This window comes from Ictalurus furcatus, chromosome 26 (genome assembly GCF_023375685.1).
Source record: "Ictalurus furcatus strain D&B chromosome 26, Billie_1.0, whole genome shotgun sequence".
In the NCBI taxonomy this organism is placed as follows: Eukaryota; Metazoa; Chordata; class Actinopteri; order Siluriformes; family Ictaluridae; genus Ictalurus; species Ictalurus furcatus.
Window position 1 is genome coordinate 12,961,039 of NC_071280.1, and position 24,169 is coordinate 12,985,207.

The following is a 24,169-nucleotide window of genomic DNA, read 5'->3' on the forward strand; positions in this document are numbered from 1 at the left end:
ACTTTCCTTTCCCCGTCTCGCCTCGTCTGTCCGTTCCTACATTCCCAACTTCCTTCACTTTGATTCTTTCAGACGCCTTTCGCATATCCTGTCTCTTTTCTACTCGTACCGATCCTTCTGCCGACGTACAGTGTCCTGTTTCTTCCTTCCCCACGTTCTTTCTTCGCTCTCGCGCTCCCTTTTTTTCCTTTTGCTCGTGCAGCGATTTGGCTTTGAAGAGCAGTGACTTCTCAGCTACTACGGCTTTGGTTCTGGGAAACTGTGGCTACTCTGCAAGCTGTGGACTGGTGACGAGGGGTTATAGGAGAAAAATCGAAAACTTCGGTGCGCCGAATTTAACCGTGAAAAGAATAAGCGAATGGATCGGAAGACACGACAACGATAAAAAGGATCGATTTCGATGGAGCTGGAAACCAAATATGTTCCACTGACCGTTCAGTGGAATTTATTTTCAGTCCTCAGCTTTCCATCTCCTTCTTTGTAGGAACGTACACTACCGGTCAAAAGTTTGTGGACATTCGACTGAAACGTTTCTCATGATCTTGAAAAGCTTTTGATCTGAAGGTGTGTGATTAAATGTGTGAAATCGGTGTTGTAGACAAAAATATAATCGTGCCGACATGTTCATTTCTTTCATTAGAAAACTAACATTTTATTTACAAAAATTTTTTTTTTTTTAAACGGACGACTCGGAGTGAAATATCCTGAAAAGCATTCAATAAAGTGTCGAGCGTCGGCGTGAACTCCTTTAATACTGTTTAAAAAGCATCTCAGAAATTCCTCAAGAAATCTGTTGAGAAAATGCCAAGAATACATTTCTGGAAATTCTACGCACAAAGAGCGTCTACCTTGAAGATGCTAAAATATTAAATTATTTTGATTTATTTTGGATTTTTTATCACAACATAATTCCCAGAGTTCCAATTGTGTTCCTCCAGAGTTTTGATGACTTTATTATTATTATAAAATGTGGGAAATAAATAAATAAATAAATAAATAAATAATGTGTGTCTAAACTTTTGACCGGTAGTGTATATAAAAAACAGCTCAGCCACAATGCCCATTTTTCTCCTTTTTGCTCAGTCACTTCTTGCAATAGATCCTCTGAAGCTTGGTCTATACTTCACTCCAACGTGGTTCCTGAACCCTTCGTCAGAAAAACACGTTCGAGACGTTCACGATTGCGGGATGTCAATGACTGGATCCAAACTTGCCAAATGTGCTGCCCAATTGTGCTGTGATTGGCCAGCAGCGACAAATAAATGGTGAAATTGGTGGCAAACGGCAGCACCTTTAACCCGATAAACTCTGTCTGAGATGCAATGTAAAGTAGCGAAGCTATTGCTACGATGACATTTCCCCAACAGCGACATGGTAATGTTTATTGTCCTGTTTATTCAACCAGGTGATGTTAACGTCCTGTTGGCCACGTCAACACAATAAAGCCGTTTCTTATGAAGTCACTGTTTTTTGTGGCTTAGCGAGCTACATTTTTTTAATGCATCCCAGTCCAACATTGCCTTGATAAGATACTTCCGATAAGGTCGCATCGAAAGCTATGACAATCTCACCTCTGTTGAAGCTAGTCAAAAAAGGCGTCTTCCATCTGGATACTACTTGCAAAAATAGCTGAGAAATATTCTCTCGGATATTCTGTAAGACCAGGAAGGTCCCGGCGCTTCTGATGAAGCATAAACCGAGCGTAAGGTGGGTATTATCTTATCTCATCTACTATCAGCAAACAATTCTCCTCTCAGTCGCTCTCCCGCTTGCATGCCTACAACTCTCCTGAGGTGTGTGTAATAAAAGTATGGTCTAGATTAAACGCTACAAGCTAAACTAATTTTTTTTTAATTATTATTATTTTGTTGTTACAGCAAAATAACTTCCCCTCAACAAATGTTGAGAGTCAATCACTTTTAAGCACTATTTCTAACAAGTCCGAATTTTCTAACCGTGTGTTAGATCGGATATTTGATGGACAAACGCACATTTCAGTACACTACTGCTTCCATCTATTTTCCTTGAGTTGATGAAATTATCTACGGACATGCGAGCTGTCCGGGAAAATGAGGACTTGTCATATATTAAAATTTCGATCTAATAAGACTACTCACAAATGCACAAAACACACACACTCTCTCTCACACACACACACACACACACACCTTGGCTCAGTGTTGTTCGACTACTCTGTTCAGTCCCTGAGTAAGGGGCTAATGGAGGATGTGGAGCTAACGACCGTGGTGAAGGACACCGTATCATTACGAACACAAAACTGTACACACACTATGCAGGGCGGCTACACACACCGCGCAGCCATATGGCTTACACTGATTTGAAGTCAATACGTGATGTAAGAAGTGATGATATTCACAGCTGTCGCTTTACACTGTACAGTGCTCTATAGCTTATAACGGTAGTGAATGTGTATGACACTATACACGTGAACGTGCATGACTAGCAACTCCTAAGGCTAACGTCCGTCCTGATAGAGTGGTGGATGAAAAGAAAGGATACATACAAATATAAATAGGTTTCAAATTTACAATACACTTGCCCGTGTCTGTCTGTCAGTCATCTTTACTCTGTCTCAAACCAGCCTTTTATTAATTGCTCCATCCTTTCCCCTTTTCACACACACACACAACCCTCCACACTCTCTCTTCGTCCGTCCCTCTCTCTCTCTCTCCGTCCGTCCGTCTCGGCGTGTGCGGCTACCTGCTGAACAGCGAGTGGAGCTGGTGTTGGCTGTAGCACTGGCTGCTGCGTGGCGATTCGGTGCGCTCCATCACGGTCTGAAACCAGCCCGCCACGTCCACCTCCACCACTTCGTAGCGCCGGATGAAACTGTGTTCCTGACGCATGAAGGGAAGAGGTGAGGGGGTCAAAGACTCCGGGAACGTAGCATGCAGATATAGATACGATAATTCTAAACTAGTCTGATAGTACCGAACGTCATGATATAAAAACTGTTCAAATTTGACACAAAATCCACATTTAACCCTTTGTGATCTGATAACGTGTCATTACTTTCCAGCTTTTATCTAATTTATGCTTTCTAAATATATATATATTTTTTAAACAGATATTTTGTTAAAAAATAAAGCAGTGAGCCATGAGCAACCAAAGACATGACACAGTAACACAGAATTCAATTATTGTGATGCTGTGACATATATTGTGTACTTATACACCTGTACATTCATGCAGTTATCTAATCAGCCAATCATGTAGCAGCATCACAATGCGTAAAATCGCGCGGGTACAGATCAAGCGCTTCGGTTAATGTTCACATCAAACATCAGAATGAAGAAAAAGTGTGATCTCTGGGACTTTGATCACGGCATGGACGTCGGTACCGGACAGGCTGGTTTGAGGATCTTCGGGGAATTTCGAACACACGACAGTCCGATTTTACAGCCCCGATTCCAAAAAAGTTGGGACGCGGTGTAAAACGTCAATAAGAACAGAATGCAATGATTTGCAAATCTCACAAACCCATATATTATTCACAATAGAACAAAGAAAACATATCAACTGTTTAAACTGAGGAAATGTCCCATTTTCAGGAAAAAATAAGGTAGATTTGAATTTGATGGCCGCAACACGTCACAAAAAAGTAGGGACGGGGGCAACAAAAGTCTGGTAGTCAGTGACGCTAATGACAGAAGTATGATATTGCTGCATCCCTTTTTAATGACTTTTTTTTTTTGCATAGAAAGCAACACAGCTTTTACTTCCATGGTTGATGTGATACAAAAAGTGTAGCGCTAACATTCGCTCTGTCTGTGGGATTACATACAGTAGGCACTTCATATTTGAATGTGATATTTAAATGAGTGAAATTTAAAGGAATACTACTTACTATTGCAATATTATATATTATTATGAGTGTGGGGTATACCGTGGTAAAACTGTCACTACTGAGACACTTACAAGCAGCTTGTGGTATTTTGGCCTTTTTCTGTGATCCTTTGTGAGGCTGCAAGGACAAAGAGCAAAAAAAATATATATATACGTTTAGGACGCTAATTAAACGAATTAAATTAATTAAACTGAGTGGCCTGGAATTTAATGTGTACTGCATATCTGATCATTCGGGAGGACATGCTGCTAGAGTGTGTATATGCGTGTATACCAGTCTTTAACAAAGGACTGGAAGTCGAGGGAGAAGCCCATGCTGAGAGGCAGAAGAGGAGGGTCCTCCTGTAGCACTTTGGTCAGCACCTCGAAGTCTGTCTTGCAGTTCTTATACGGGAATTGTCCTGTGGCCAGCTCCACCTACAGGACGCGAGGAACACGTGCGAAATAAGACATCAATTATAACAATCGTAGACTGTATTACATGCTGTAATATAAATAAACCAAGCAACTATCACTGCTCCTGGAAACTTCTCAGTTGAAGAACCATGCTAAAAATTACTGAACAACTTTAAACAAAGGTTTCAGTAAAAAATTCCTCAGTTCTTGGATCAACTTAATCTCTGTAATTGCAATGCTAATGTTCAAGTCAGTTGAGCAGGTACAGTCTGTCGCCTCCTGTATGTCACCCCCTGTCTGCCGCGCCCTGTCTGCAGCTCCCCCGTCTGTCTGTCGTTCCCCTGTCTATCGCTCCCTCCCCTATCTGTCGTTCCCCGAATCTGGCTCTCTGCCAGTCAAAGCATGCCAGGGCCCAGAGTTAGTCAAGTGTGGTCAAAAAAGGAAAACAGAGAAGAGGAGTGTGTCAAAATACATTCACTTAAATAAATAGCACAAGTCTGGTCTAGCAGTCTGGTCTAGTATTAGGAAATAACTTGTAATCCATCTGAGATTTCACAACCGCATTGTCAGTTAGTTTGAGTCTGCTATGTGAGATGAGTTTTCTTTGAGGTCGATTTATAGGTAATGGTAATGTAAGTTATGTGCCATCGCTTAGGTTGGGCTTCCCTGTTTTACTGGGTCTGCTGAATTAATTAGAAAATATTGTTGACACATTACAAATCGTAATCATTTACTTCCATATCTTTGGCCTGTTGTGCGTTTTACTGTCAGATGTTAACAATTTTATGAAGCAAATGGAAAACGTACCAGAGAGATGCCAAGACTCCAAACGTCGGCTCTGATGTCATAGTCAGGCTTACTGGGGTCTGGAGGGTCTATTCTCTCAGGCTGAACATATTAACACACACAAACCAAAACACAAAAACAGCACGAGATTACACTTCAGCCGGAGCACAGAGTATCTCAGTGCTCTATACTTTAGAGAGCATTAGTCAGTCGGTCGCTGAGCACAGTTCACTAGGACTCAGATTCTCATTGTGAAAGTGTCTCCTCGCTCACCGCCATGTAAGCGGCACAGCCGGCGCTGCGGGTTTTAGCTTTGGAGTCGACGAGGCGGCCGCTGATTCCAAAATCGCAGAGCTTGATCTGACCTTTAGCGTCCAACAGGATGTTTGAGGGCTTCACGTCTCGGTGGATGACGCCATGCTTCTCCTTCAAGTACAGCAGAGCCTTTACTATCTGCAGAGTGAGGAACGGAAGAGATTCTCAGCTTATTCTTTAAATTCTTGTGGGACACATTGCAGGTCAACATGAGTTCTAATGTCACGTCTGTGATCTTAACTGCCCACCTTATTCCCCAAACAGCTCGAACACACTGCTGGATTAGTTCCCCACTCATTGCTTCATTTAATCTACATGAACAGAGCATTGGAAATGAGAGAGGAAAGGAAACACAATAGAAGCTCACCGCCACAGTCATCTTCCCCAGAATGCACTCTGGTATGGGCCCCTGGATCCGCTTTTTTAGCTTCTCTGCACACGTCCCCATCAGCTCCATGGCAATGAACACGTCAGTCTGTGAGCACAACGACGCACGATTTGGAATTTAAAAACTCAATATCCAACGTTTCTTCAAGAAAAGCAAAAATGCGCTAATACTCATCGACCACTTTATTAGGAACACCTGCACACATTTATCTTCCTGATTATTTGATGTACTGCACTGCTGCCACTTGATTAGCTGGCTGCATAAGTGCATGAACGAGTACCTAATAAAATAGCCAGTGAGTATAGGTGTGTATGACTCACGTTGGTGACTATCGCTCCATAGCACTGGATGATATACGGGCAGTCGTGGCTCTTTAAGACCACATCCAGATCCATAAGAATCCTCTTATTCTCATCCTTATTACCCGTCCGCCGCATTTGCTGCAGACACACACACACACACAAAGCAGTTGTGCAAAAGTAACAACCATGGCATGTTAAAACAGCTAAATAAATAACACACCCTCCGTTGTGCTCGTTCACACACACACACACACACACACTGCTGCTAACATGCAGGGCTGTTAAGAGTAAACAGTAATTACTTACTGGCTTTAATAGTAGGCATTCAGATTGGCAATTAAAGAGTGATTAAGAAAGAAAAACCCAAGCGCACATGTACACACATTTCTTTATTTTCCCGTCACATACTTACACACAAACTACAACCAAAATCCTATATATGCTTTACTGTAAAAAGAGGCAAAGGGACAACATTAAAGGAACACCGTGCTGCCTTACGAGATGGTAGTCCTCAAATAAACGTCAATTCTGTCAGGGTTGAAGTGAAACATTTTTGTGGAACACTTACAAAAACAGTAAGTAAGTAAAAACTCAAGACGTGTCCTTTAACAGAAGGAATAACGTGTGTTTACGAGAGCCATGTTTCTGCACGGGTACTTAGGAAGTGCGAGTAAACGAAACTACTACCTTCTCTGTTAGTTTGCATTATTGTGTGTGTGTGTGTGTGTGTGTGTGTGTGTGTGCGCGCACTCACCTTGACAGCGATGACATGGCCGGTTTTCTTAAAGCGCACTTTGAACACCTGTCCACAGGTACCACTTCCGATCTCGCCCTCGTTGATCAGATCCGTCACCTCCGCAGGGTAACGCTGCAACACACACACACCCCCAACCACAGCAAATTAGCCGTCATGTTCCAAGAAATAACAGTTATAACAGTAATCTACAGAGTTTAATTTTTTTTTTTTTTTTTTTTTTAAAAGATTTTGATATTTCCACATACCCTGGCCAATTAATTAGGTATAACCTACAGTATGTGTCACTCTGCCTATATACAATGACTGCCTGTATGTTGCTCTGCAGCGAGTCAAAATGATTGCGTTATAAATTGTAGACATTAAGAGCACTACCATCTAGAGGTGGACCGACAGTGGATTTTAACGATACGGATAACGAAGTTGGGCAATAACCGATTAATCAACCGGTAGTTTTTAAAATTGATACTGAATGAATGAAAAACATAACACTCAAAGTTAAATATTGCTGAACTTTATTACAAAAATAAACAGTACTGACTGTACCATGAAAATGTACTGTACTTTTTTTTTTTTTTTAAGAAAAAAATATAAATAAATAAACATTAACATACAGTTCCCTCCACTTATATTGGCGCCCTTGGTAAATATGAGCAAAGAAGAAAAATTGTCTTAATTGTTTAACCTTTTGATCAAAAATGATCTGCTCTCATGGATATCAAACAATTGCAAACAGCACCACGGCTGAAACAAAATGAAAAAAACAAGTGTGAATCTTTCGTGTCCTTTCCCCTTCAGTGAAGTGGCTTATCCACTGGGTGACATTTATTCAAGTGTCTCCTCTATCGCTGTAGCAAAGGATCAGAAATCGTAAACGCAGTGGCTAAACCGTACACGTTGGCAGCTTAATTGAATTTTGAGGATCTTGTGGTAACAAATTAATGTTGCTACTTGTGAAGTCAATGGTGTGTCTCACCTGTCCGTCAATCTTCAGGTAACCCGTCTGTTTCATAATTTCCTGTAGTTTCTGGTCTATTTCAGCACTGCGCACACAGAAACCGTGTTTAGATCACTGTATACAGTGAGTGTGTGTATTAATATAAATATGCATGTAGGTCGTGTACTTCTCCAAGCTTTTCTGCAGGCCATAGGGTGGAGTAGGCAACGTGAGCATGTGTCGTGGTCGACTGGGGTACGAGTTGTGCTGTGGTGAGCTCTCCGTGGAAGAGGAGCGGCTCCCGGCGTCGTTGGCCAGCGGCAGCTGCAGGGCTGAGCACGGGGAAGACGGAGAGAAGCAGAAGAAACACAAATCAGAGGCAGCCTTCTTGTCAGGATGACAACTGAGATCTTCAATTGAGGAGACTGCTTGCTTTTAAAATGTAGCCAGACAATCTGGAATATAAACCCTCGCATCTCTTAGAGGAATATTACTTTTATTTTATTTATAAATAAATAAATCAAAGAGATAGAATTATCTCTAGAGCTTAAAAGGTTTATTGTTTGCCTCAGACCGATTTGAATCAGACCCATTTGTTCAAAGTAAACTGTATACCACATACACCTTATAGTAATATATCAAGCAATATAACAGCCCGAGATTAGAGGCTCATGTAGAATAGCGACTTGGTTCAAGCTGCGTTCGACGCTCCTGCGTTCAGCCTTACAGAGCGAAGGCTTATTGATTGCCGTGCTTCTGATTTTCTTCCACCGGAAAACATGCCTGTGGATGAAAACTGGTTAGTGTGGGTTAGTCAGTGCAGTCAAGCACCTGAGCCACACAAACATCAAGACACGTACAACACACACACACACACACACACACACACTCTCTTGCAGCACACAGCGTTGAAAACTGTCAGCCATTCCGAAAAACAGACAAACAGACAGTCAGATTGAGAGAGGAGGAAAAAGGCCAGACTAGTTCAATCCCAGCAACAACCGACCGCTTCAGATGCTCTGTCAAGTGCTGTATTAGCTCGTGTGTGTGTGTACGTGTGTATGTTTGCGACCGGGCCGTGCGGTTACAGCGACGTCATGCACAGTGTCTGTCCATAGATCGAAACGGGTTAATCCATTCTCCAACTCAAACACACACGCACACAGCTCTGCCACTGAAACTCGCTCTAGCAGAGGAAGAGAGGAATGGAGCGAAGGAGGGACAGACGGATGGATGGATGGATGAGCAGAAGATCGAGAACAGAGGATGCAGGATAGGACAGAATCAAATCGAGGTGATGCAGGCAGAGAGCAAAGTCTTTACTCGAGTCGGACACCAGAAGAGCTTCCGATTGATCCCTATTTTGCTGCATGAAGGGCACGGAGCGATGAAATGAAATGTAATCATGATGTATGCAAGCCTGTCTTTGGGAAAGTGTGAGGAGGAATGGAATAAAAAAAAAAAACATTTTTGAAAAAAGAAAAGAGAAAGCAAAGAAAAAAAGGGGGTCATGACTATGTTGACATGCAAAGGTTTGAATGGAATCCGGAAATATTTATTGGGAAAAAAAAATAATAACGCAAATGAAATTTAGTGTTTATACAATATATTGCTCATGTTAATTTATGCCAATATCAAAGTGTATGAAATTAACAAAAAGTGAGAGGATGGATTTGTGTCCTGCATCACTCAGTTTCTAAATATTAATCCACCTAGTTTACCTGGACAGAAAATTAATTCAGACTAGTGACAATCGTGCCATTAGTATTACTAGTAACTATTAAATATTATGTTGCATGTAATCATAGCTAATCAGACTGAAAGATCAAGAGAGAGAGGTAAAACAGATGATGAAGAAAATGATGTATGTATGTGTGGGAGAAATAGGGAGGGAGAGGGAGAGAGAGAGGGAGGGAGAGAGGGAGAGAGAGGGGGATGCAGTGGCAGAGGGTGATTTGGTGAATGGTACCTGCGCGCTGGGAAGGGGCTGGAGCAGGACTGAGCTGGATCACGATGACTAGATACAGGAGAGAAAAATACACACGCTCATTACTGAGAAAAAAAATAAATATAGCAGCCATTCTCCACCTCTCACACACAATGCAGAGATGTCTTCTAATCTTGAACTCATGTAGACAAACACTTCACACCTATATCTGATGATACAACCCCAATTCCGAAAGAGTTGGGACAACATGGAAAATGCACCCAAAAAAACCTAACAAAAAGAGTCATTTGATTCACCCTGTACTGTATTGAAAACACATTATTAACACATTATTTGATGTCTTACTTTGTGAATTTAATTTACTTTTGAAAATATACACTCATTACAAATCTGATGACTGCAACAGACTCCAAAAAAAGTTGGGACAGTCGAATGTTTACCACTGTGTAACATCACATTTTCTTTTAATAACACTTATTAAGCGTTTGGGCGCTGAAGACACCAGTTGGTTAAGTTTAGCAAGCGGAATTTCCCCCATTTATCCATTATGCATTTCTTCGGCTGAAAATCTGTACGAGGCCTTCGTTGCCTTATTTTGCGCTTCATAATGCACCACACATTCTCAATGGGAGACAGGTCAGGACTGCAGGCAGGCCATGCTAGCACCCGCACTCTCTGCTTACACAACCATGCACTTGTAATCTGGGCAGAATGTAGTTTGGCGTTGTCCTGCTCTGGATGGCAGCATATGTTGTTCCAAAATGTGTACATATCTTTCTGCATTAATGATGCCCTCACAGATGTGCAAGTTACCCATGCCATGGGTACTGACACACCCCCATACCATGACAGACTCTGGCTTTTGGACCTGACACTGATAACAGCTTGGATGATCCTTTTCCTCTTTGGCCCGGTGAACACGACGGCTGTTTTGTCCAAAAACTATTTGAAATGTTGACTCGTCAGACCACAAAACACGATTCCACCGTGCTACTGTCCATCTCAGATGAGACCGAACTCAGAAAAGTTGGCGGCGCTTCAGGACAGTGTTGATGTACGGCTTCTGCTTTGCATAGTAAAGCCTTAACTCGCATCTGTGGATGCAGCGGCGAATGGTGTCAAGTAACAGGTTTACCAAAGTATTCCCGAGCCCATGTCAGGATATCCATTACAGACTCATGACGGTGTTTAAGACAGTGACGTCTGAGGAATCGGAGATCACGCGCATTCAGAAGTGGATTTCGGCCTTGCCCTTTACGCACCAAGATTTGACCGGATTCCTTGAATCTTTTAATTATATTGTGCACTCTAGAAGGTGAAATGCACAAAATCCTACCGACTTGACTTTGGGGAAAGTTGTTCTCAAAGTGTTGGATTATTCGCAGATACATCTGTTGGCAGATTGGCGAGCCTCGACCCATCCTTACTCTTGAAGGACTAGGCCTTTTTTGGAGGCTCCTTATATACAATGATTAGACAATTGCCTCACCTGTTTCACATCACCTTCTTATTTCAACTTGTCACATCGCCATTAGTCCAAAATTGCCCCTTGTCCCAATTTTTTTTGGAACGTGCTGCATGTATCAATTTCAAGATAAACGTTTATCTTAAAAAAAAAACACTATGCCGTTGATTAGATAAAACATCAAATACCTTGTCTTTATACGTTTTTTTTTTTGTTTTAATACAAGTCAAAGTACATTTACAAATCACTCCTCTTTGTTTTTATCTGATTATTCCATACTGTCCCAACTCTTTCGGAATTGGGGTTGTAGACTAAATCTTATCCTCCACTCAGAAAAAAACTCTTATAAACACGCACACACAGAAGCAAAATGTGAAGCTTCTACAAACCTGCCTGCCATGTGGATCAATATTTATGCGCCAAAGTAAGAACACACTTAAAAAAATTATTTCATAATAAAACGACTTACACTGAGCAATCAGTTTATCAGATAAACCGTATAAGTGCTATGACATAAGCGTACTGTGCATGTATATAACAACAGACTGAAGCCATCACAGGACCACCAGCAACCAAATATTACTTAAGTGGTGGACTCTTCAGCACAGAAGTGCCATAAAATTGTGGACAGAGAATGACAATGACACGGAATCCGGACACGGACAATAATGTGAATCCATACCGATCCCTACCCTGATCAACTACCAGTGTCTGTCTCACCTAGACACCAACTATTGCCATGAGGTAAGAGGACCTGATACGATGTCCAAAGAATGTAAATACAATGTAGGTGTAGCCTAGAAAGTCAGTGTACACCCCTCAACAATGGAGTATACTGCAACTCTGAGCTCCACAAATCAGTAAAAACACACAGTAGGCACAAGCTAAAAAAAAATCATGTAAAATACCTTTACCTTAAAGATACACCTACACACAATATGTTCCTTAGTCCAACACACATCTTTTCTAAAACCAAACCCTACTCTAGTCTTTTTCAAACCAAATCAGACATCAGGAGGCACATTTACATCTAGCTGCTCTTCATACAAACCAAGCAATGTGCGTGTTGTAGGAATATACCAATTTGATACGGAGTGTTCGTATACTGGCTTTAAATGGTAACCAGCAATTCCAGTCCCAATAAGTTCGTTTATTTTATGCATTGTACGAGTGTAATGTAGACGGATGTGCCTGTTCACACTCGCATTACTACGCAACATAGAAAGAGAAGCACCAGATACTGTGAGCAGGTTAGGATTAAGTATTGTACATGGAGTTGGACACAATTGTTAGGATCTTGAGATCAACTATGTCTTGCTGATTGGCCATAGTTTCTGATACCCGTTTTTTAATCAGTCCTATGGTGCATGATGAGATCAATGAACTTGACCGGTACACCATAATTGGCGCAACTGAAAGTATTTCCTCGGCTCTGCATCCAGGTCAGGTCACAGCACCGTTTCAACAATCTGTCAAATGGACTCTTCTTGTGAAAGTCGGCAGTTCTTGACCACAACGGGTGACAAAATCTACCAGACATGGCTCCTGACTGGCTCGACAGAATAACGTAAGCCATATTGTTGGGAGTTCGCAAGTTTGAATACAGACAATGCCAAAGGCATCAAGAGAACAAAACTGATGTGCTCTTAGGGTAGGAAGGATGGCACTACTCGCGCTCCCCTGCCAATCAGAGGGATATTAGCAAAACGCGGCCATTAGTGAGGTCATGTATGTGGAAGAGGGTAGACAGCTCTTTCTGTCTGAGTGAGTTATGTTGCCCCTATGACGTAGCATGGAGGTTGGTTTCATGTTCCTTGAATGAAGCACGTGCTTACTAAACCCTCCATGGTTTGTTGGGGATAGTCTTGGTTTTTGTGTGTGTGTGTGTGGGGGGGGGGGGTCACCTACCAGACACTTGCCACACGGTTTGTGAGATAAACATATTCCTAATGTTGACAGTTTCTACACCTCATCTTGCCACAACCCCATCAGCACCTTGACCAAACCCACTTTAAACCATACACAGGAATCAACTGGTGAAATTCACACGATCCATTTCAGTTAAGTGAAGTTGTGGATAAAATACCTCTCTGGTCTTGTCAAGAAGTTTGCGAAATCAGATTCAGTTTCAACTGGTCATGAGAATACATTCATAAACACAATCAAAGTGTAAATGCACTCAATACAACCATATTTTATATAAAACAAGTGATCAAACGTTAGAAGAAAATTAGCATGTTATAGATGATACTGAAATCAGTTGTCAGTGGTTATATGCCCATGAGGATCCAAAACAAGAGAACATGCATGGCACGATTAGGTGTAAAATCCGCTTTTAATGTCTTAGGTGTGTTTACACAATTGTTATGTCTATAGTCCATATCCAGATTATAATCCTAACACGTTTTCAACTGCCAAGTGTGAACAGGGTTTTCAAAACCTGGTACAAGGATCAGGTCCAATGATCTCTGTGATTTAAGAGATTTAAGACAAAAGTGTGTAGATGAAGAAAGGACTGTCCAAACACACACACACACACGAGGCGTGAAATATGTAACTGAATATGTTTGGGGTTGGCACAGGTTTGATTGCGAAATAGCGACCAGTGTGAACATGCCACCTCCATAATTGGCATCTAAGTGTGTGTGTGTGTGTGTGTGTGTGTGTGTGTATACATATAATGTGTGTGTGTATGGTAAACCGACTGTCTAATAGTTTTACTTAATTATCTGTATTAGTTTTTAAACATTTCTGAGACGAAAGAGAAGGTCTAATTCGGATTATTTGAGAACTCAGTATTCAGGGGAATAGATACAGCCATTATAGCATGTTAGCTCAGGATACACGGCTAATTATGAGTTATGCTAACTAGCTACCTTCAGAGCGGTCAAATTTTGAAAGCTAACGTTAAGCCGCTGACATTCTTCTGAACACATTCCTACTACATAGGAAATGTATTATCTTTGTAAACACGAATACACTTAACTAAGCAAAAAAAAAAAGTTTTTCCCCCCACAAAAAACGAATCTAGGTAGAATGTATAATTAGCTAGGCTAGCTACGGTTAGCCATGTCATGTTGACTGATTAGGGACAAGGGCCTGCTAGTTTAGCTTTATAGTCAACCAGACATAACGAGATTGATGTATATGTTTACAGTATAAATATTTTTAATACATGTAATATGTAGGCATTTTCTATTTGTACACACGCTGAATAAACACTTGTGTAACCGGTCAACGCGCTGTCAAGCGTTTAGACAGGAGCTGACCTCAGATATGAGCGCTTGGTGTTTTGTTTATGTAGCGCGCCAGTTAGCACGTTAGCTCGTGCCCAGGCTCGCTCCCGTCTCCCCGCTAAACTCTCATAAACATCCGCGCGCACTTACTGGGCCTCGGGCGCGAGCGCTGCGGGCTCATGTCGATGTTGAGGTCGATCCGTCTGCGAGGTTCGTTATTTTCCTGCTTCAGTTTCTCCTCGATTCGGGAGAGTCTCTGTTCCAGCGACGACATCTTGGAAAAATTCAGCACCATCGGAGCGTCTCCCCGCAGAAACTCCTCTCTCTCTCACTTACACACACACTTACACACACACTCACACTCTCTGACTCTCACACACACTCCCCAGCGGTGGGGACGAGTAATGCAGCCATACTAGCGTACTAAACAGTAGGGCTGGGTAAAAATATCGATTCTCCGATTTTAATCGATCTTAATGTAACGGAACGATATCGATTCTTAACGCGCAATTTTTTTTTAAAGGTTTTATTTCTTAAACATGTTTTAAGTTGTTAATGAATTTCACTGTTGCACATTTACAATGATTTTTTTTACAGTAATGTGCAGTTGGTGCTTAGCTTCTGTGTATTGTATGCAGATATTTATGATTTCTTGTTACAATATTTGTTACTCAAAGTAAAGTAAGAAGTAATTACACATAATTCTGTGGGCCCTATTGTTAATGTAAATGTGTATTTCAGTAATATAGTTAAGAAGGAGGGTTTCAGTTACTAGCATTTATATTAAAACAGATTTATAATATACAAAACTAACATTTTAAATGAAATATTGATAACTAATCAATATTGAATCAAATCGAATCGCCAAATTGGTCGCAATACTCAGCACTACAAAATAGTATGCTTAGTATCACATTAAAGGTGCAATACATGATTTTTTTTCTTGCCAATAATACTAATACTCTGGAACGATAAGTGTAACGTAATAAAAGACGATGGTTTAAGCTGTGATCTCAGGAGAATAGTATTACTAGGCTGCAAAAAAACGGCCTTACGGCCCAGAAAGCATGTTGGTGTTTACCTGACCATCCTGTCAGTCATTTTACACACACTCCCTCACACCCCTTCATGCCACATCCTGCTAACATGCTAATACCTAATGCTAATTATAATGGGAATTGTATTGGTTTAAATGGAAACTATATTGGTCCCTATGGGTCTTTACAGGTAATTTGTTGCCTTCTGTTGGTGGTGTGTTATGTCTAGTGGATACCATTAAGGACCAGTAATGGTGTTAATGGTTAGCTGAAGGTATTTGCAGTGGAACCAGTTAGAATTTCTGTGATGGTTTCAGTTGTTTTGTTTAGCAGGATTAAACAATAGAGAACTAACCATGGTGAGAAATCTTGCCTAATGCACCTTACCATGGATTACATACAGTACTATTTAGTAAGGTAGTATGCAGTTTGTGACATAGCCAGTGACAGGACTTAAAGGTGCAATGCTTGATTTAAAAAAAAAAAAATTCCTTACTTGTTTAAACAACCTGGAATACATGTCGAACATGATACATAATAATAATTGTGTAAGTCATGGCCTCTGCACAAGTGTATTATGTGGCTGAGAAAACCATTTTGGAAAACCGTTATGGTCGGAAGTGCTTGTTTGTGTATACACACAAACAGTCCTTTTATAGTCACTCTCTAACACCCCTTCACTCTGCCCCATCTCAGTCTGAAATCGGTAAGCACCCGGCACAGCCAGACGATGGGCCATGACGTATTTACATTTTGAAATGGCGTGGTTCTTGCGTACAGTGAAACACCAAAACCCCTTGTTAGCAACAGCACGATGTTCTTTACAGCGAACTGTGTTGGCTAATGTTAGCTTGGGTGTTCATTTCTATTAATAGGTATATTCATACCTTCAAAGTTGCGTATGTATTACGAAGCATACAGTCTGAAACCTTGCTTCAGCTTACTAAAAAGAGCTATGCAAGTGTTCTTACATATACACCGATCAGCCATAACATTAAACCCAGTGACAGGTGACGAGAATAACATTGATTATCTTGTTATAATAGCACCTGTCAAGGGGTGGGATACATTAGGCAGCAAGTGAACCGTCATTTCTCGAAGTTATACATTGAAGTGTGATGCTCTGGGCAATTTTCTGATGGGGAAAGCTTGGGTCCTGGCATTCATGTGGATGTTACTTTGATATGTACCACCTCCCTAAACATTGTTGCAGACCAAGTATATCCCTTTTTTCCTCTTTTAGCAGGACAACGCTCCCTCACACTGCAAAAACTTAAGGTGTTGACCTGTCCTCCAAATTCCCCAGGTCTCAATCCGATCAACGAAGACCCACCTCGCAACTTACAGGACTTAAAGGATCTGCTGCTAACGTCTTGGTGCCAGATACCACAGCACACCTTCAGAGGTCTTGTGAAGTCCATGCCTTGACGGATCAGAACTGTTTTGGTGGCACAAGGGAAACCTACGCAATATTTGGCAGGTGCTTTCAATATCATTGCTGATCAATTTATTTATTTATAAAGACAAACACAACGGTTATGTACAACACATCTTTATAAATAGAGCTCATCTCAAACATTGTGTAATAAGTGTACACTGGAATGACAGGATTCATACTGACCTCCGGATCACCGGAAACAGAAGCAGAGTGTAGTTTGATTTACTGTCCCGATGTTGTGATGGCCGATGCACAGACATTAATGACGTCTGCAGATAAAAGGTCTACGAAGAAGTCGTGCTACAAGTTTGTCACAGTGTATTCGTATCTGTGTGCTATGCAAAAGTAACTCCATTTTGCACATAAAAACCTTTACATTACACAAGCCAGTGATTTCAAGGAGGGGAAATATAAAACGCGGTTGAATTTAACAATACAGGATCGGGATTTTTAAAAAGAATTTGCTACATATTCCCACCTAAAACAAAGAAGAAGAAAAAAAAAAACCCACAAAAACTAAAAACTCATCCTTCATTAAAAGAAAAAAAAATAAATCAAAGCCAAGAACTCACAGCAATTTTGTATCCAAACCTGTTCATTCCTTCATCGCAATAATTTTAGAGGTATCGATCTATCTTTGCTTTTTAAATCCCAAACTGTTCTTAGTTAAAAGTACATTTGTATGTGCTAAAGATAGCGGTATAACGACTGGACGATTTTGGATCAATGCATCCATTTAAAAACTACTGAAATGATTTGGGGTTACTACAACAAGTTAATAATTATGAATTTCAATTGATTATAAATAAAAAAACAGAGAACTGGTGTGTAAAAAAACCAAAAAAACAACAAAAAAAGCTCTCTTATTTTTAGACTGATGTGTAAATAGGTTTAGCAAGTTGATTTGCCCGGAACTCTGATACTCTCATCATCATTTGCAAATGAATGGTAGGGATACACCAGATTCTAAACAAAGTTGGTGACATATCACTAGGAGGCTACTAAATCGCATAGTCGCTCATCGTAGCAGGTTCAGGAGTATCGTCAAATGTTGTATCGTTTCCTCAAGATTTCAGAGTCGTATCATATTATGTGAAAGCCTGAGGTGTACACTCCTAGCTAAAGCATAATCTATTCTGAGATGTTTAATGAGCCCCGGTTTTAAACTGGCTTTGAGATTTTTGAGTTACATTTAGCACAGGATCAGATTTTGCTGTTAATTTAAACTCATTTTGGTCTCAAACCTTTCTTTTTTTACAGATATTATTTAAAAAGTTTGGTCAGTATAATGCCATGTGCAGGGTGTTAAAACTGCAGTATAATATAAAGTGTGATTTATATCGGGAGTATTTGACGCACATTCCAATTCTGTAAATTCACACTATGACTTTAGGTGCTTTACGTTTTATGCTCATTTTAGCTTTCGCGATGTCGTATATGTAGCATTATTTTATATCAAGTGAAGGTCACGATACTTGCATTATATCACTCCATCCATTGACGAGATCTTTCTTTCAACTAACATGCTTACAAGACAGACTAGAAGATTCTAAAGGGACAGCGTATAAAGTTAAGGCATTCCCGTGGTATTTGAGAATGTAAAAGAGTTTCAGTGGGTCCAAACACTTTAACAGGTAAGAAAGGAAGAGGATCTTCAGTTACTGAATGGCTGTGAGGTGAAAGTCAGAGATAAAGAGACAATAAAGACTACATTTTAAGTTGTTTCACATGGGCAGTGGTAGCTCCGTGGTTAGGACCCTGTACTTGTGGCTGGAAAGTTGTGAGTTGAAATCCCAGTCACTGCTGTGTCCCTTAACCTTGCTTAGCCGTGTACTTGGACTGGATTCTGGCTCACTCGTAGGCCGCTCTGGATAAAAGCGTCTGAAGAAAGAGTCGACGTTTCTATCATATTTCTTGTCTTTTGCCACTTTCATCCTCCATCACAGTGTAAAAACTCCACACATTCTCTTCAACACACGAGCCATCCTAAACAACAGCCCTTCAACTTTGCCGAGTCACAGTGTAGTGGTTATGATCGTCTTTCTTTGTAATATCACAGTGGGGCGAAATAAACAATCCTAGAAGACTGTAAAAGGTCTAGGAACTCTGACCCCTTTGTGACCTTGACAGGAGCTCAGCAGAGGTCAGAGACGTAGTCAAAGTCACGGAAGCTGTCCTGGTCCTTGCGTGAGAGCACACGTGGTTCTCGCGGCGGCGTGAGAGTGGGTGCCTCCGTTGTGAATTCTTCATCAAAGTTACTCACGTCCTCGCTGTCTCCAATAGTGGGAACGAACGGAGGGGGAAGTTTACGCAGGAGGAGAGCCTCCCAGTCCATATTCTGTAAGAAAGAAAGAGAGAAGGATGACATAAGAAAAAGCATTCACATTTACAAACTCTGGGCTGGATCTGGAGTTGAGGTAAGCACATCTAGGCTTAAAGTCCCCAAAAATCAAAATTGAAGCTTTGTGGCTTTTAGTGTGAATATGTTAGCCTTAAGGTTATCTATAAGCTAGTGTGTGCCAAAACAGTAACAAAATTCGCATTTAGAAGATATATGCATTAAAAATTTGCATTCTCTCTCTACCGCTGATACGGATCAACAATTTTGATGACATCATTCTGCACTTCAGCTTCTCATCAGATTTTCTGTCCAATCAAATGCTCTCTAGAATCTGAAGTGTCCCGCCCCCAGCATTATAAATATCCATAGTACTAACTGTCAAGTACGGCTTAGCCCGTGCTGTGAGGTAAGCTAAACGCTATTGGCTATTTAAAAATTGGGAGGCGCCACTTGATATGTCCCGCCCTGACTTCCTGTTTCAGTGTAAACACATCGACTAACGCTGTGCATTTCAATGAACTTTACAGGGACTTTAATAGTGAAATTATGCACAACAGTCCTCAGACATAAGTACAGATTTAGCTGCAATTAATTTACGCAAAAACAATAAAAATACTAAACAATAGGATGCACTGGATCAAGTGCTATTTTATAAGCTTCAGAATAACAAGGGTGGAATTGTTCAATTAAACCAAATTTGCAGCGGCTAATGTGCTAATTATGTGACAATTAGGACTATAGCATCTATATGCAGCATATATTGTCAATATACTAAACTCTCCTAACTTTATTTCAAATGTTTGTCATCCTTTCATTCATACATCATCACTATCATCATATATCATCATTTCCTTTTTCTTTTTTTTTTTTTTAAAGAATCATCATTAAATTGTCTCTGTTTACATCATATTGCATTTGACAGTAAAGGAAAGCACGCTATTTACTTCTTCAGTCAACATTTTCTATAATTAAATTTTTTTTAAGGCTTAAAGGCAAGTGCTGTGTCTACTCAAAAAAAAAAAGGTCTGGCAACCTCAGAGGTGTGAATTACATACAGGTAATTTGCATAATCTGAATGGCAGGGTTAAAAGCAGACTTAAGCAGCTGTGTATCCTGATTCTGAATATGAAGAACTTTCTCAGAGTAAATATTGATTTAACGTTTGGATATAAATTGCTGACTCTGAATGTGGCCCTCTTGTTTTTGAACACCTGTAGGTATCTCTAACAAAAAAACAAAAACTGGTGGCATTAAATAGCACGTTGGAGTTGAAAAGTCAATAATTACAATTAAACCTGAAAATTTGTAATAGATGGAGCATTAAAATAATATGTCCTGAGTGCTTTCTGCTTCAAAAAGCAATAGAAATTATCCTATGTGCATGTGAAATAAAAAGTGACTCCTGTTTCATCTTATTACTGGCACTATACTGTATTAGAGGTCGATCGATAGTGGATTTTACCGATAAATAAGTTGCGCAGTACCTGGGGACAACCGATTAATCGGCTGATGGTTTTTAAAAGTGATGCTGCATGAAAACATAACACTCAAAGTAAAATATTGCTGAACTTTATTACAAAAATAAACAGTACTGATTGTACCATGAAAATGTACTGTACTTTTTTAAAAATGAAATAAATATACACAAATTTATATATATTAACTAATAATAATTATTAAAGTAAATGAAAGATATACATCCAAACTGATCCAAAAAGTAACACTCCAAATAACAAATAAAAATAAAGACATCCAAAATGAATCAAAAAACACTTCAAATACCACAACAAAATTTGTCAGTGATAGTTTTTATTTCGCCTCTAGAGGCCGCTCTCGTACTGTATAATGACAGCAGACTCTTCTCAGACGCTCCCACAAAGGACACAACTGGGAAAACTATCAGTGTGGATTTATTTTTCCAGTAATCGGTCATCTGTGCAGAATAATCGGCAAAACCAATCGATCGGTCGGTCAACCTCTATACTGTATAGCTGTCAGTCAGTTTTTTAATACCTATATACTGTTTTAAATGGCAAAAATGTTGGTAAACACTTACCCTGAAGAAAGGCTGCTTCTTAACTTCTTCAGCATCCTTCTCTCCAGAACCCAGCCTCCTCTCCGGGTTCCTCCTCAACAGCTGTCGACCGACACAAAACAAACCTTCAGAATCCAGTTCAATCTCCATTCTATCATTCTTACACAAAGTATGTTTCAAATATAGCAGAAGCAATTTAGCACCAGTTAGCATTCATTCACCATGTACAAGCCTGCTGTTACGGCTTGTGTCTTATAATCGGACTACAAAACTGTGTGTGCTTAATTGTGTTCGTGCATATAGGGAACCCACCCTCCTCATAATGCCGATCGCTTCTGACGACAGGAATCGTGGGTAACGGACTTCATCGTTCACTATGCTGTCAAACACCTCCTCCTCGTCATCTCCTGGAAACGGAGACTAGAAAGAGAAAGAGAAGAACATACACTACAGAAGGAAGTAAATATTCACTCATTTCCTCAGGGCAACCTTATTATTAAAAGAATGATCAACAACTGCTTAAATAAAATCGTTTTGGAACCGGTATTATCACAACATACTGTATGTGAGACAAACGTATCTTTCACCATTAAAGGAATACTGCAGTGGTTTTTAACATAATCACACCAGTGGTGTATGTATGATTAGTAAAATAAGAATGTTAACATGTCTACCTGTTCTGAGAAAAGCAGAGATAACCTGTTTACTCAAAACTCACTTTAATTGAAGTCTAAGGGCAGTTGTTACGTCTTTTAATAAAGATGTATGGAAAACACATTTTGATATCTTTCACTAATTCTTCAGTCTAAGATATCCACAAGTTAAGCTTTAAATGTATATAATTTGTTCTTTTTAAAACGAAAGAATTAGGGTTATACATCCCTCCATCCATCCATTTTCCATACCACTTATCCTACCCTGGGTCACAGGGAGCCTAGAGCCTGGAGCCTATCCCAGGGGATTCGGGGCACAAGGCGGGGGTCACCCTGGACGTGGGTGCCAACCCATCGCACGGCACAATCGCACGCACACTCACACACCCATTCACACACTATGGACAATTTAGAGATTGTCCATAGAGATCCCAATATTCCTTTAACACTTTAACACTGCATTTTTTTATGTGATTTGGATTTTCCTTTAAATTGAATCTGTTTCTGAAATATTTTCTGTTATTTTTCTCAGTACAGTGAAACTTGACAAAATACAGATGTGGTGGGTAGAGATTAGATTGAAGAACACTGGACTATTGCTTTAAAAGCTATACAAGGAAAGTACACCACCACAGTGTCTCTCTCTCTCTCACCTCTCCAACAAGCATCTCGTAGATCAGGACTCCGAGTCCCCACCAGTCCACCGCCCGTGTGTAGGACGTGTCTGTCAGAACCTCCGGAGCCAGAAATTCTGGAGTGCCACAGAACGTACTCGTCCTGTCCCCAAAGCCCATACCTGAAGAGAAACAAACACAAAGGTTACTGAGATTATAATCTTGTTTAATGGCAATTCTAATTCTCATATGCTCATACTACACATCCCACCTTCTTTACACAGTCCGAAATCAGCTATTTTCACATATCCGTCTGTGTCAAGCAGCAGATTGTCCAATTTTAGGTCCCTGAGTATTAAGAGAGTGAAGTCAGATAATATTGATAGAATACAAAGAAGAATGCATACACGAGGAACAGGTTTCGTACCGATATACGATCTTGTTGTCGTGTAAAAACTGAAGGCCGAGAACCACACAGGCAGCATAGAACCTGCAAACAGACACAAGTATCATGATACACCTTCAATCCACACCCACCACAAAGTCCATCAAACATAAACATGTACATCAGCACACACGCTCAACATACACAGCCCGTGGCTCGGCGAATACATCGGCGTGGATGTGCATCATGAGATCTCCGCCCGCTGTGTACTCCATGACGAAACACACATGCTCCGGTGTCTGGAAGCAAGCGAACAGGTTCACCAGGAACGGGTGCTGAGAGCTGTTCACTATCTCAAAGATCCGCTTCTCACACATCAGGCTGAAAAAGTGAAGGGGACATAAGTAACGAGAACATTAAAGAAAAAAAACAACTATGTAGTACATGCAAGCCATGCAATTTCTTTTGTAATAATGTAGATAACAGTCACATTCTCAATGGACAATTCCACACCACACCACCAGAGGTCATCACCGCCTGAATACTAACCACTTCTGCGTTAACAACCCGCTCCGGCAGCTCATCACTTCTGTTTATAAACACTATGTTCCAGAGCCCTTTTGCGAAGTCTTGCCATGCTTTGGATCGCATTGCTGAGCCTATTAAATTTATTTTCCCCCCCTTTTTCCCTCAATTTCATCATTTACCAGTTCCCACCCACTAACAAGTGGTGTGTCAATCAGCTTCCTAGTTCAGTAGTCAGAACACTCATCAGGGAGTCGGCCATTTTAAGGGCTGTCTCAATCGCAAAATCCTTCCAGTGCACTGGAAAGTTCGCTCCCTAAAAAAATCCCACAATGCACCACGGAAACCAGGAAGCATCGATGCTCCATATGTTCCCTTACTGGAAATGATGTCATGTGTTTCCTGAAGCCTCTCAGCTCGAAAAAAAAAAAAGGCAGACGAACTCTCAGCCAACCTGGTTTACAAATCAGTAACTTGCTACCGTTGTTGTGCTTCTCAAATGATTATGTACGTTAGCAATTTTTAACCTTATTTGACCTTCTATATACGTTTTGTGTTTAATGATTTAAAAAAAAATAAAAAATCCACTAGCTAGTTTACGATCCTGTTTGAAGTACCACGACAGAAATGCGTGTGATTAAGCAAAAACATTTATATGACATATAAAACGTAAATATTATAATATAACTTTTAAATTTTTGGTGACGTTTTATAACGTGAGTGCGTAGTCATGTAGCCAGAAATCGA

The 24,169-nt window shown here is 40.4% G+C and overlaps 2 protein-coding genes across 6 annotated transcripts in view; both read right to left on the reverse strand.

The window, feature by feature from the left end:
- Positions 1-2,074: 2,074 nt before the first annotated feature.
- Positions 2,075-14,810, reverse strand: map2k7 (mitogen-activated protein kinase kinase 7). Of its 2 annotated transcripts, XM_053615101.1 has the most exons (12): positions 14,545-14,810; positions 9,715-9,762; positions 7,933-8,077; positions 7,785-7,851; positions 6,809-6,922; positions 6,073-6,192; positions 5,732-5,839; positions 5,323-5,502; positions 5,071-5,151; positions 4,142-4,284; positions 3,940-3,985; positions 2,075-2,858 (listed from the first exon to the last, which is right to left on the reverse strand). In XM_053615101.1, exons 1-12 carry the CDS (start codon positions 14,687-14,689, stop codon positions 2,718-2,720), a joined length of 1,338 nt encoding a protein of 445 aa, XP_053471076.1. In that variant the 5' UTR covers positions 14,690-14,810; the 3' UTR covers positions 2,075-2,717. The 2 variants fall into 2 exon arrangements, with proteins under 2 accessions (XP_053471076.1, XP_053471077.1); XM_053615102.1 differs by lacking the exon at positions 9,715-9,762.
- Positions 14,811-15,005: 195 nt separating this feature from the next.
- pkn1a (protein kinase N1a) overlaps positions 15,006-24,169 on the reverse strand; it is a 58,661-nt gene continuing 49,497 nt past the window's right edge. For all 4 annotated transcript variants that reach the window (XM_053615872.1, XM_053615871.1, XM_053615869.1 and 1 more), the window contains 7 exons: positions 23,102-23,278; positions 22,940-23,002; positions 22,784-22,860; positions 22,552-22,694; positions 21,558-21,665; positions 21,267-21,347; positions 15,006-19,207 (listed from right to left, as the gene is read on the reverse strand). In XM_053615872.1, coding sequence (XP_053471847.1) covers positions 19,004-19,207; positions 21,267-21,347; positions 21,558-21,665; positions 22,552-22,694; positions 22,784-22,860; positions 22,940-23,002; positions 23,102-23,278 — 853 coding nt within the window. In that variant the 3' untranslated portion in view covers positions 15,006-19,003. The remainder of the gene's footprint in view (positions 19,208-21,266; positions 21,348-21,557; positions 21,666-22,551; positions 22,695-22,783; positions 22,861-22,939; positions 23,003-23,101; positions 23,279-24,169) is intronic.

Coding starts and splice junctions, on each gene's coding strand:
- map2k7 (XM_053615101.1), bottom strand. CDS start 14,689: ATGGTGCTGAATTTTTCCAAGATGTCGTCGCTGGAACAGAGACTCTCC. Junction 3,986..4,141: donor CAGTCCTTTGTTAAAGACTG/GTATACACGCAT, acceptor TTGTCCTTGCAG/CCTCACAAAGGATCACAGAA. Junction 2,859..3,939: donor CAAAATACCACAAGCTGCTT/GTAAGTGTCTCA, acceptor TTCATGCGTCAG/GAACACAGTTTCATCCGGCG.